Source organism: Arachis ipaensis, chromosome B06, assembly GCF_000816755.2.
Source record: "Arachis ipaensis cultivar K30076 chromosome B06, Araip1.1, whole genome shotgun sequence".
Classification (NCBI taxonomy): domain Eukaryota; kingdom Viridiplantae; phylum Streptophyta; class Magnoliopsida; order Fabales; family Fabaceae; genus Arachis; species Arachis ipaensis.
This window is the reverse complement of record NC_029790.2, coordinates 42625352-42637916: the sequence shown is the minus strand read 5'-3', so window position 1 is coordinate 42637916 and position 12565 is coordinate 42625352. Positions and strand designations below refer to the sequence as shown.

The following is a 12565-nucleotide window of genomic DNA, read 5'->3' as shown; positions in this document are numbered from 1 at the left end:
GCTTATTCAAATGCAAAATTGTGATTTGGAGAAAAAATTTTAAAAATTCTTCTAGTTTACCCCTTTTTCAATCAAAACACATTTCTTCTATAAGAAGGGTCAACTAGATTTTCAGCAATCCATTAATTTTCTAATCACAGCCAACAACTAAGATGCAAAATATATATATATATATATACTAAAAATGTGAAACAACCAAAATAAGAGTGTCTACAAAAGCATAAATATGTACCGTAATCCCAAAAAGATATAAAACATAAAAAGTGCGGAATAAAACAAAATATAGTAGCAGCGAATAGAAATAAAAGTCTGAAAGTTCACCACAGAAGTGTAAACACCGGTCACGAACGGTGACCTCCCCACACTTTAAAATTGAGCATCGTCCTCGATGCTACTACGGAAGCTCGGGATGGGGGTCAACAATCGCACCAGGCTGTGGCTCATGCTCAGGCTCGGGTGGTGGAACTGGAGGTGGTACTGGCTGTGGCTCAGGAATGTCATGCTGGACCTCAGGAGGTTGCTGGACCTTGATGACAAGTCATCTTAGCCTATTTTAGCTAGTCTTTTTCTTTAGTTTTCATTAGAATTATGCACTTTCTTGAGCTACAAGCAAGCTAATTGAGTAGATTTTCATGGTTCCCTTGATTGAACCAACCATATATGAATTCATGCCATTTCATGAGCTTTTGTGCTATATTTGTTGCATATTATGAAAGAATGAAGATCTCATGATTTTGAGCATAGCTTTGATTAGTTTGGTTGATTAATGATAGGTGAAGAAAGCTTGGAGAAAGGTTGAAGCAAAGAGGAATGGCTAGAAGTGAAGAGAGGACAATGGAATAAGTGAAATTGAACCAGGAGACATGAAGTTAGCCCCAGCGTTAGCCCCCTAACTTGGAGGCTAACGTTGGCACATAAATTACAAAGGGGGAAGGGCCAACGTTTGCGCCAACGTTAGACCCCTAACTTTGGCTCAAACTTTAGGTCCAACTTTGGCTAACTTCAAAACCGGTTCAATTGGTTCACTTTGGTTCTTCTTCAAACTTCAAGAGCAATCAACCAAGGCCTCTTTCAACCCAATTCCACCAAGAGCAAAGGCCCAACTCAAGGCTTGAAGATCATTTTGGAAAGTGTATAAATAGGATAGAATTCAAGTTATTCAGGGAGCTTTCCTTTTGGAATTTTCATAATAGTTTTCGGAGAGCTTTTGAACTTTAATTTCTTTGTTTCCATTGCTTTCAATTTCATTTTACATTTGTCTTGGATCTTGGATTGGAGAATTGAAGAAATTCTGTTTCAATCTCAATCTTGGATCTCTCTGTTTTCTTTACTGTTAATTGAATTTCATTTCCGGTTCATTACTCTTCATCTATTCTCTTTGCAATTTACAATTCCCTTGCAATTGTTCTTGTTGGATCTAGGAAGGCATTGAGATCTAGACTTGGTTTTCTAGTCTCTGGGTCCTGAGATCTGAATTTCTCATTTCAATTCCCTGTTTATTGCTTTTTCTGTTCATTTACTTTACTGCTTCAAGATCCGGTTCAATCCCAATTCCCTTTCCCTCTTCTGTTTGATGCAATTTAGTTTTTCCTTGTTTAAATTCTGCAAATCCATTCCCCTATTCCCTTTACATTTCAAGCAATTTATATTCCTTGCACTTTAAGATTCCGCAATTTACATTTCTTGCACTTTAAGTTTCTGCCCTTTAATTTCTTGTTCTTTAAGTTTCAGCAATTTATTTCTTGTTCTCTTTACTTCAATGCAAATTACATTCTGCAAGTCACACAACCATCAACCAAATCTTGATTCGCTTGACTAAATCAACCACTAAACTAAAATTGCTCAATCCTTCAATCCCTGTGGGATCGACCTCACTCCCGTGAGTTTTTATTACTTGATACGACCCGGTACACTTGCCGGTTGGATTTGTGTGTTTTGGGAGAGATTTATTTTTCCTCCAAAATATCTCATCAAGTTTTTGGCACCGTTGCCGGGGATTGAGTAGATTGACAATGATTAAGTGAGGGGGTGATCTAGATCAAGCACTTTTTCTTTAATTTTTGACTAACCCACTAACTGTTTGAAGTTTTGTCTCAACCGGCTACACTCAATTTTCAAGAGAATCACTGTGTTTTCTATTGATTGATTCATATGTCACAAGAAAGAAGAACATCTCAACATGAAGCCGCAACTCATTACACTAATAGAGAACAATTGTTCTTATGGTGGAAATCCCTTGGAAGATTCTGAACAGCATCTATCTATTTTTCTGAGGATCTGTGATGTTGTCAATCATGATGTCTACAAGCTCTTGCTATTCCCTTTCTCACTCAAGGATGAGGCAGCACAATGGCTTGAAACCCTTCCCCAAGGAAGTATCACTAGTTGGGATGGTCTGGTTGCCAAATTTCTAGCCAAATTCTCTACATCCCAACAAAACATTAAGATGAAAGAGGGATCACATCCATTCATGCAAGGAGAGGAAGAACCATTGCTCAAATGAAGGAAAAAGAAGTGGCAGGGCCATGTCGAGGCTTGGGTTGTTCATGGGAAGATATAGGTATTTTTCGCTTGGGACCACATCGCCCTTAGCCGGAACCATAATCTTCTTATCCTTGGCTTCCCAAGAAACACCCGCAGCAGTGACTAAGTCAGATACCAAAGCTGGAAATGGCAGGTTACCCCGGTCGTGAACTTGACTCTTTGCTTGCTTGACAAAAGGTGGGATGTTCATCGGCTTCTCCGTGAGAATACACCAAACAAGCAAGGCAAGGTCCGCCATGATGGACGAGTTATGAGTGCTAGGTAGCACATCATGAGATAGGATCTGGGCCCAAGCTCTAGCTTCCACAGTGAGGAAGCGAGCGTCAATACTCTTGGGCCTCATCCGCATTCGACCTTGGATCCAAAAAGATTTTGGCTCAGCAATGACTTGGAGGATCGAGCCTCAATCGAATCCATACTCTTCTCGCTGACGTAGGACTTTTTGGTAGCCATCCATGGCACCTGGCACTGGTAAAATATTAAGTACTTGCTGAATAGCCTCTTCTGAAACTGAGACTTGCTTACGGTGCACGTATACCGATTAAAGAGAGGGAAGGTGGTAGTTAGTATAAAATTCTTCCACCCAAGAGAGGTTGATTTCTCTTGGTTTCCTCAAGAGAAACTCCCATCCTCGCTGTTCAATTCGGGGTAGAATATAAGGCGCAACCTTGTCCGGCAGAGCTAGTAGATGCTCCGGATGATAGTTCCTTACGGCTATGGAAGGGAACTTAAGTTCACAGAAGCGGTTGGGGAACCTTGAAGAGTCTCTTGCCGGTTTGCCCTTGTCATTCTCATCAATAGGAGCGGGTTTCTTTCCGTTCTTTGATAAGGGTTTGGCTCCTATTGAAGAACGCGCCTTAGAATTTGATTTTTGGGGTGCCCTTTTTGCAGCCGGTTTCCTTGGAGCTATCTCTTTGCCTTTCTTGGTGGCCATCCTAAAAAGGAAGAGAAAGAAGGAAAACATTAAACCCAAGAAACAATTCGATGAAAACATGCAAGTGACTATTAATGCCCATGACGAATATGAAAGCAAGAGGTATGTCACTTGTTATGGGATACAAGAGAAAGTAAGGTATGCAAAGGCATGAGAAGAGTAGTCTCAAGCATCCTTAATAAAAAGTAAGTCATGTTCAATTAATATGGAATTGGTAAGTATCCTACTTAGAAGAAATAGCATAAGAAAAAGTGGAAGTAAAAGAAAGGAAGAAGTTAAACCTTGAAGAGTATGAAAAAGCAAGGTTGAATCTTCTTTTGCGAAGATGAGAGAGGAAATAGGAGAAGTGTAGCGCCACCGAAAAAGGGTGGTTGTCACCGGTGAGTGGTCGGAGACAATGGTGGTGGTTTGTGTAAGAAAAAGAAGAGAAGAGAAATGATGGAGAGAGTGGGAGAATGAACTAAGAAAGAAAAAGAAGTGTGAGTGAGAAAGGAAGTGAAACGGCGCGAAGTATAAAACTGACTCGCGCAACCGGCGCGCACGCAAGGTGCGCTGATGCGTCGGTGAAGGTATTAGCTGATGGCGCGTGCGCGTCAGTGGCGCGCGCGCGCGAGAGTAGTTGTGCCCCAGAGAGTAGTTGCGCGAGACTTGGCCCAATTGTGGCACAACTCTCTGGTTTTTGTACTAGAGATTCCACATATCTCCATCGGCGCTCGCGCGCACTGTGCGCTTGTGCGTTGATGGTCAACTGGCAATGGTGCGCGCAGGCGGCATGTACGCGAACGCGTGGGTGCCTGGCGCGAGTTGGGCACAAAGTTGGCCTGACTCTCGGGTTTTTGGCCTGAAAGTGGAAATTCGCAACCGGCGCGCGCGCGCACTGTGCGCTTGCGCGCACTGTGCGCTTGCGCGTTGGTGCCCTTTTTCAAAGAAAAATTTTGTTTTCTTTATCTCTTTTCACAACTTATCTATATGAACATTCTACCTATCTAACAGAATCAACAAAGCTAGCATTCCTAGGCACTCAATCAATCATCAAAAGATCATAAAATTCAAAGAACTAAAGATACTAAAAGATGGTATAAACAAGGAAGATCTTACCACGGTGGGGTGCCTCCCACCAAGCACTTTTCTTTAACGTCCTTAAGTTGGACGGTCCTCTTCTTAAGCTTCATCTCTACCTGGTGCATCCTCCAATATGTACACCTCTAGCTCTCTTGGAGGTTTGCAACCATGATATTTCTTCACTCTATGCCCATTCACCTTGAAAGTTACTTCACTTTTGGGATCAAACAATTCCACCACTCCGTAGGGCTTCATTTCTTTCACCTTAAAAGGTCCTTCCCATCTAGAACGGAGCTTACCAGGCATAAATCGGAGCCTTGAGTTGTAGAGAAGGACTTCATCTCCTTCTTTAAAGTCCTTCTTCCGAATGTGATGGTCATGTAATGCTTTAGTCTTTTCCTTGTAAATTCGGACATTCTCATATGACTCGTTCCTCAAACACTCAAGCTCTTCTAGTTATAACTTTCTAGCTTCACCCGCCTTGGCTAAATCCATATTGCACTGCTTTACCGCCCAATATGCTTGATGCTCAATCTCCACCGGAAGATGGCATGCCTTACCATAGACGATCCGGAAGGGACTCATCCCTATCGGAGTCTTATAGGCCGTTCTGTATGCCCATAGTGCATCTCCTAACCGGAGGCTCCAATCCTTTCTTTGTGGATTGACCACTTTTTCCAAGATTTTCTTGATTTCCCGGTTGGACACTTCCGCTTGCCCATTTGTTTGCGGATGATAAGCAATAGCAACCTTATGCGACACTCCATAGTGCTTGAGCAATGCTTCTACCTTCCTGTTACAAAAGTGGGATCCTTGGTTGCTCACGATTGCTCGTGGCGACCCATAACGGCATACAATGTGATTCCTAATGAAAGAAACAACGGTATTGGCGTCGTCAAGGCGGGTAGGCACGGCCTCCACCCACTTTGACACGTAGTCAACCGCTAACAGAATGTAGAGATACCCACTAGAGTTAGGAAACGGTCCCATAAAGTCAATGCCCCATACATCAAATATCTCACAGAACAACATAGGTTGCTGAGGCATTTCATCCCTTTGGGATGTGTTTCCTGACTTCTGACACTGATGGCAAGACACACACAACCGGTTAGCATCCTTGAATAAGGTTGGCCACCAGAATCCACAATCCAACACCTTTTTAGCAGTTCTTTGTGGGCCAAAGTGGCCACCACAGTCGGACGAATGACAAGCTTACAGAATTGGTTGAAATTCGGATTCCGGGACACACCTTCGGATTACTTGGTCTACACCTCTCTTCCACAAGTGAGGGTCATCCCAAATATAGTATTTGGAATCACTCCTCAACTTGTCCCTTTGGGAGGGAAGATTCTTGCAACCAAGTAGTTCGCCATTAGGGAAAACCAAGGAAAACTAGCCGACACAGCATGCAAACTATCTAATAGGAATGAGTCGTTGATCAGAAATGGATCAATTTTTAAATTCTCAATGCGGCTTAAGTGATCCGCAACCAGGTTTTGAGATCCACTCCGGTCCCTAATCTCAATGTCGAATTCTTGCAAAAGCAAGATCCAACATATGAGTCAAGGCTTTGACTCATTCTTTGTCAATAAATACTTCAAAGCTGCATGATCCGTGTATACCACTATCTTTGAACCTAGCAAATAAGATCTGAATTTATCTAAAGCATGAACAATGGCTAAGAGTTCTTTTTCGGTAGTGGTATAGTTGGATTGGGCGGCATCTAGTGTCTTAGAAGAGTAAGCAATGACATAAGGAAGTTTACCCTCGCGCTGTGCAAGCGCGGCACCCACAGCATAGTTTGACGCATCGCACATTATCTCAAATGGCAACGTCCAGTTGGGGCCTCGCACAATCGGTGCTATGGTGAGAACTTTCCTCAACTCTTCAAAAGCTTTTACACATTCACTGTCAAACTCAAAATCCACATCTTTTTGGAGTAGGCGCGACAATGGCAAAGCAATCTTGCTGAAGTCCTTGATAAAGCGCCTGTAAAATCCTGCATGTCTCGAAAACGAGCGGACCTCCCTAACGGATGAGGGGTGAGGCAAAGTAGTGATAACATCGACCTTGGCCGGGTCCACAGAAATGCCTTCACTAGAGACTACATGTCCTAACACTATGCCTTGTCGTACCATAAAATGATATTTTTCAAAATTTAAGACAAGGTTGGTGTCAACACATCTAGCTAGGACCTTGGCCAAGCTCTCTAAACAACAATCGAATGAGATTCCATAAATGCTAAAGTCCTCCATAAAAACTTCTAGACAATTCTCCATTAGATCGGAGAAGACACTCATCATGCACCTCTGAAAAGTAGCGGGTGCATTACATAGTCCAAATGGCATCCTTTTATATGCAAAGGTGCCAAACGGACATGTAAACGTGGTCTTCTCCTAATCTTCAGGAGCAATATGTATCTGAAAATATCCAGTAAATCCATCAAGAAAACAGTAGTGAGATTTACCTGCCAAGCGGTCCAGCATCTGATCGATGAAGGGTAAGGGGTAATGGTCCTTCCGTGTGGCGGCGTTCAATCTTCTGTAGTCAATACATACTCGCCACGCATATTGTACTCTTTTAGTGACCATTTCTCCGTCTTCCTTCTTGACTGTTGTGATGCCCGACTTCTTGGGGACAACTTGAACCGGGCTCACCCACTCACTGTCGGAAATAGGGTATATGATATCCGCATCCAGTAGTCGAGTGACCTCTTTCTTCACTACGTCGAGGATGGTTGGGTTGAGCCTCCTTTGCGGTTGCCGAACCGGCTTGGCTCCATCTTGGAGAAATATCCTGTGCATGCACTTACGCGGGTCAATCCCCACAATATCCGCAAGGCTCCATCCTATTGCTTTCTTGTACTTTCTTAGAACGTCTAGGAGCTTTTCCTCTTCTTCACTTGAGAGCTCGCTAGCAATAATAACTGGAAACCCACAATTGTCTTCTAAGAACGCATATTTCAGATGGGAGGGAAGGGGCTTCAGTTCACTTGTTACCTCAAGATGAGGTTCCCTTTCATCAAGCTCATGGGACTCATTCTTGATAACTTCTTTAGGTTCATCCTCTTGGTCATCCATCTCCTCAACGGTGGGGTAGCACAATTTGTCATGATCTTCTTCTTGTGCTTCCGCTACCACTTCATCAATTATATCGCATCGGAGCATAGAGTGTTCTTCGGGAGGATGTTTCATGGCTTCCTCTAAATTGAACTTGATAGTCTTGTCTCCAACCCCAAAGGAATATATACTGGTGAAGGCATCTAGCTTAAACTTGGAGGTTTTGAGGAAGGGTCTGCCAAGTAGGACGGAGGAAGAGCTTCTACCTTCCGTTGGAGGCATCTCAAGGATGTAAAAGTCAACCAGAAAAACCAAATCCTTAATTGCCACAAGTACATCTTCAGCTATCCCCATTACTGTGATCACACTTTTATCGGCTAAGGCAAACCTCGCCGCCGACTTCTTCAATGGAGCTAAATTCAACCGCACATAGATGGAAAGCGGCGTTCATCTCTTTTACTTGCTATTCTTCCCCCCTCCTTTTTTTTATTCACTAAGTTGTTTATACATTCTATGCTTTAATGAGGGATGAATTTTTCTTTGAATTGAGTTTTTGCTTGAATTGCAAGTTTTTTCAAGTTGTTTGAAAATGTCCCTATGTTTCAAAATATGCTTGATCTTGCACCTTAGCTAGTCCCGGAGTTTTAGAGAAAGATGGGAAGTTATGAGATCCTTTGATGCTCTTTAAAAAAAAAGGAGGGGGGGGGAAGAATAGCAAGCCGCGCGCTAGCGCAAAGCTCGCGCGCGCGTCGGCTGCGTATTTTAGTTCCCTGGGCCAAAAACCAGAGAGTTGCGCCACTTTTGGGCCAACTCTGTGCCTCAACCCATGCAGACGCACGCTGTACACGTCCACGTCACTCCCTGCTTCACTTTCTACGCGTTGGCGTACTACACGCCGCCGCGCTAGTCCAATAACCTTAAGCCATCCATGCGAACGTGCACAATGCGCGCACGCGTCGATGCGTCTTAGCATCATCCAGGCCAAAGGACCCGAGAGTTGTGCCAACTCTGGGCCCCTTTTGTGCCCTCAGCCCAGCACATCCGCGCCGACGCGCACCCTACGCATCCGCGCCCATTCTGATTCCTTCATCTATGCGCAAGCGCGAATGGCGCTTTTGCACCGTTCTTCTATTTCGCCCACCCACGCGAACGCGCACAGTGCGTGCGCGCGTGGATTCGAATTTTCACTTACCCCAGAGACGCGAGCCCTAGCGCATTCGCGCATCTCACCCATCTCTCTCCAACGTTTTATTTCTTTCTTTTCCCCCCTCCTTCTTCAAACTTCTTCCATCAACCACCTCACCTCCGGCGAGCGTCCCAACCCCATCGCCGCCGTCGACCATCATCACCTCGCCTTCTTCTCTTCCTTCTCTCATCTTTATTTCTCTTCTGCTCACCCCATCCTCTCTATCTCTGCCCTCTGTTCTGCCCAACACCGCCGCGACTACCATCGTCGCCGGTGCAAGCTCAGCGGTGCAACCCGACAGCCGCGCTGCTCTGGCCGGTTCTTCCTCTCACCGCTCCACTTCACTTTCTCCTCCCTCTTGCTCTGTTCAGCCTCTGAACCCAGGTTCTAACCCTCCCCTGTTTTACTCCTCCTTTTGCTGTTTACTGTAATTACAGTAGCATAGTTAGGATCAGTTTAATTAGGTTAGATTAGTTAGTTTAGTTTGAATTAGGTTGTTGGCGAATCTGAGCTGAGTAGTGGATTTAGACATTGTTTGAATTTCTGTTGCTGTGTGAACTGCTCTGTTACATTGCTGTTTCCATTTAGACATTAACTAAGTTTGGCTTGCTATTGTTAACAGTTGCTTTACTCATGGATGTTGGCTGCTTACCTGTTCATAATTGCTTCTTGGCTGATTTAATTTGAATTGTTTTCTATTGCTCCGGTTGCTGCTGTTTGTGCTGCTGAAATGCTGCCTGATTTTCATTAACCACAGTTTTTGTGTTAATCTTGTTTGATGAATGTAACAGCCCCTAGTTGATGAATTCTGTTCAACTAGAGTGCTGCTGTTTAAATGATTTTTGAAAACTCCTCAAGAACAAGCTCCTTGGTCATGCTTTTCGTATTCTTGCTCGTTATTCATGCTGATTTGCTTCTTTGCATTGCATGGTTGAGTAAGCTTTTCGATTGGCCACTGTTTGTGATCCTTCTAAGGGTTCATGCCTCTTTTACATCAACACACAAGTTAAAGATTTTTATCTATGAGGCTAGTTTAATTCGCGTTATTCATATATAATTTGCATTAAGCCACATAGACCACAAGGTTTTCCACGTTTCTCTCGGCTTGTGACATTGACGCATCGTTGAATTTATTGTTGAATGCCTTTTGATTGGTTCATTCCTTGATGAATTAATTTTACCAACATAAATTCATGTGATTTTAGTGATCTTCATATTGATTGATGGTTTGTTTCTTATTAGTTGCTTTCTAGCAATATCATATTTCATCATCATGCCTTGTTACAATTCATGATTGTGAACGTATTTACTGCCTTGTTGTGTACATTCTTTTCAAATTGAGATGGTAATCACCATATCACTAATCTTCAAACTGATTTCTAACTCTAACTTGTTTAACCATCTGACTTCTTTCGGTTTTCAACCTAACTCTTTTGTCATTCTTTTGGATATGGTGCTTTCTGAACTCAGTTAACGAATAATGTGCAAAAATATGGTTTGGATGCTTGGTTTGAAGTTTGGTTTGAATTCTGCATTCTGTTGCTTGCATTCCAAGGAATCTTCTTTCTGTACTCACTTCATGAATATGCTTCGCTTTGAGTGCTTTATATCTACTTGGCTATAGGTTTATACTATGTTATTTTTGCATTTCAGGATGTCAGATAAAGGAAAGGCTATAGCCGCTACTTCCAAAAAGAGGAAGCGCTCTAAGACCTCTACACCCTCACCATATGCTAACTATGCTAAGAATCCGATGAATGATGAGGAAAAAGAAAATCAGTTACTTCCATCCACTGATTCGACTAAATTCCCAAACCTCTACTGCGAGCTACGCCTTTCTCGTTATGCAAAGACAAAGTTGAACATTGAGAAGAAGCTGAATCTTCCCAATGATGTGAGGCGTGCCATAAACGCCCGTATTTCTGAGTTGGGATTAGATTTCGTCCATAGAGACTTGGGACAGATTAACATCTCGTGGGTCAGGAAATTTTACTGTAACTTCTTCTGACCAGGCTTGGATTCAGTACACTTGAGGGATAGAGAGATTATGATCACTGAGGATTCCATAAGGGATGCACTGCTTTGCAGAGTTGGTACTCCTGAGACTTGTGCCAACCAGCAGGCAGAGGTAGCTCTCCTCTCCATGACTTTTGACTATGAGGCGCTTAAGCGCGTGATTGCTACACCAGACACTTCATGGGTGATGGATTCGAGCAACACGAAGCCCAAGGGAATGCTATTTGCATATCTGACTAGGGAGGCTAGGACCTGGCAGCAGATATTTGCCCACTATGTCTTCCCTACTACTCACTTCTCAGAGATTCCGATGGATATGCTAGTTCTGATTGGGTGCGTCATGGAGGGGAAGGAGGTGTATCTTCCCCGGTTGATTAGGCATAGCATGTGGAGAGCTCATATCCGCGGCTTGTTACCGTTTCCGACACTGATTACTAGCTTAGCTGAGCTAGCTGATGTCCCATGGGAGGACGATGACGTGACACCACCACCTCCAGATGACGATGACAAGGAAGTTACTATTCCCTGGGGTCTATGGGTGCACGAGAAGCCCCCGACTAGCCGCCGTTCTCGAGCTAGAGCGGTAGCCGAGGCGGCTAGACCTTCATCCTCCACAGCAGCACCTGCACCATCATCAGCACCTGAGCCGACCTATCTGTTAGTGCAGCACCTTCTTTGCTTCATGGAGCGCTTCGTGCGTCGTGTCATGCGACGCCTCGACCGCTTAGACCAGGCGGCTGCATCACAGGGTATCCAGCTCCCTCCACTTCCAGAGTCCCCCGCTTCTGATGAGCAGGATCCGGAGGAAGAGCATGGTGAGGAGCCGATACAGCAGGAGGCACCACCAGAGATGCAAACCACCACTGAGGTCCGGCAACCTCCTGAGGTCCAACATGACATTCCTGAGCCACAGACAGTACCACCTCCAGTTCCACCACCCTTCTTATAGAAGATCTAGTTGACCCTTCTTATAGAAGAAATGTATTTTGATTGAAAAAGGGGTAAACTAGAAGAATTTTTAAAATTTTTTCTCCAAATCACAATTTTGCATTAGAATAAGCTCAATTAATATGATGGAAATTTCCAAGAAACTCATTTTTAGGGCACCACCTCAATTAGTTGAAAATTTTTTGTAGAACTTGCTTGAAATATATACTTTGTGGATCATGTTTTGAGCTAAGAACACAAGCATGTGAGGTTTGAGCCTAATTGTGTGGTTACATCACATATAACCGCTTATTTTCATTCTTGTGTGCATTATTCTCTCTCTATGATTGTAATCTTTGATTTGTTTGATTCTATATGTCCATTACTTTGTGCACACATGCATTTATATGATTGAGGCCATTGTTCAAATAGCTCACTTACCCAAATAGCCTACCTTTTATCTTCCATTATTAGCCAATTTTGAGCCTATGCTTAACTCACTTATTCTTAATTGTAACACATTAAAAACCTGAGTGAAAAAAATAATAAATATCCCTTAATTTAGATCTTTGATTAGCTTAGGCTAGTGAGGGTGTTCATTATTTGATTTTGGGGAAAGTTGGGAACATTGGGTAGAGATAAAAGTGTACTTGTATTTTTGTTGAAAAAAATCTTGGGAATTGGGTACATACTCATGTAGTAATCAAATGTAAAACCGTATGCATTGATATCCTTGTACATATATTAAAAAATATATATATATATATTAAATATAAAATTTATAATAAAAAAGGGACAAAATACCCCAAGTTGAAGTTCAATAAGAGCCAATGCATA

At 43.1% G+C, this 12565-nt stretch overlaps 1 protein-coding gene across 1 annotated transcript; it reads left to right on the top strand.

Annotated features, from left to right (window-relative positions):
• LOC107646750 lies at window positions 11142–11750 on the top strand. Its single transcript, XM_016350912.1, has 2 exons — window positions 11142–11258; window positions 11352–11750. Exons 1-2 carry the CDS (start codon window positions 11142–11144, stop codon window positions 11748–11750), a joined length of 516 nt encoding a protein of 171 aa, XP_016206398.1.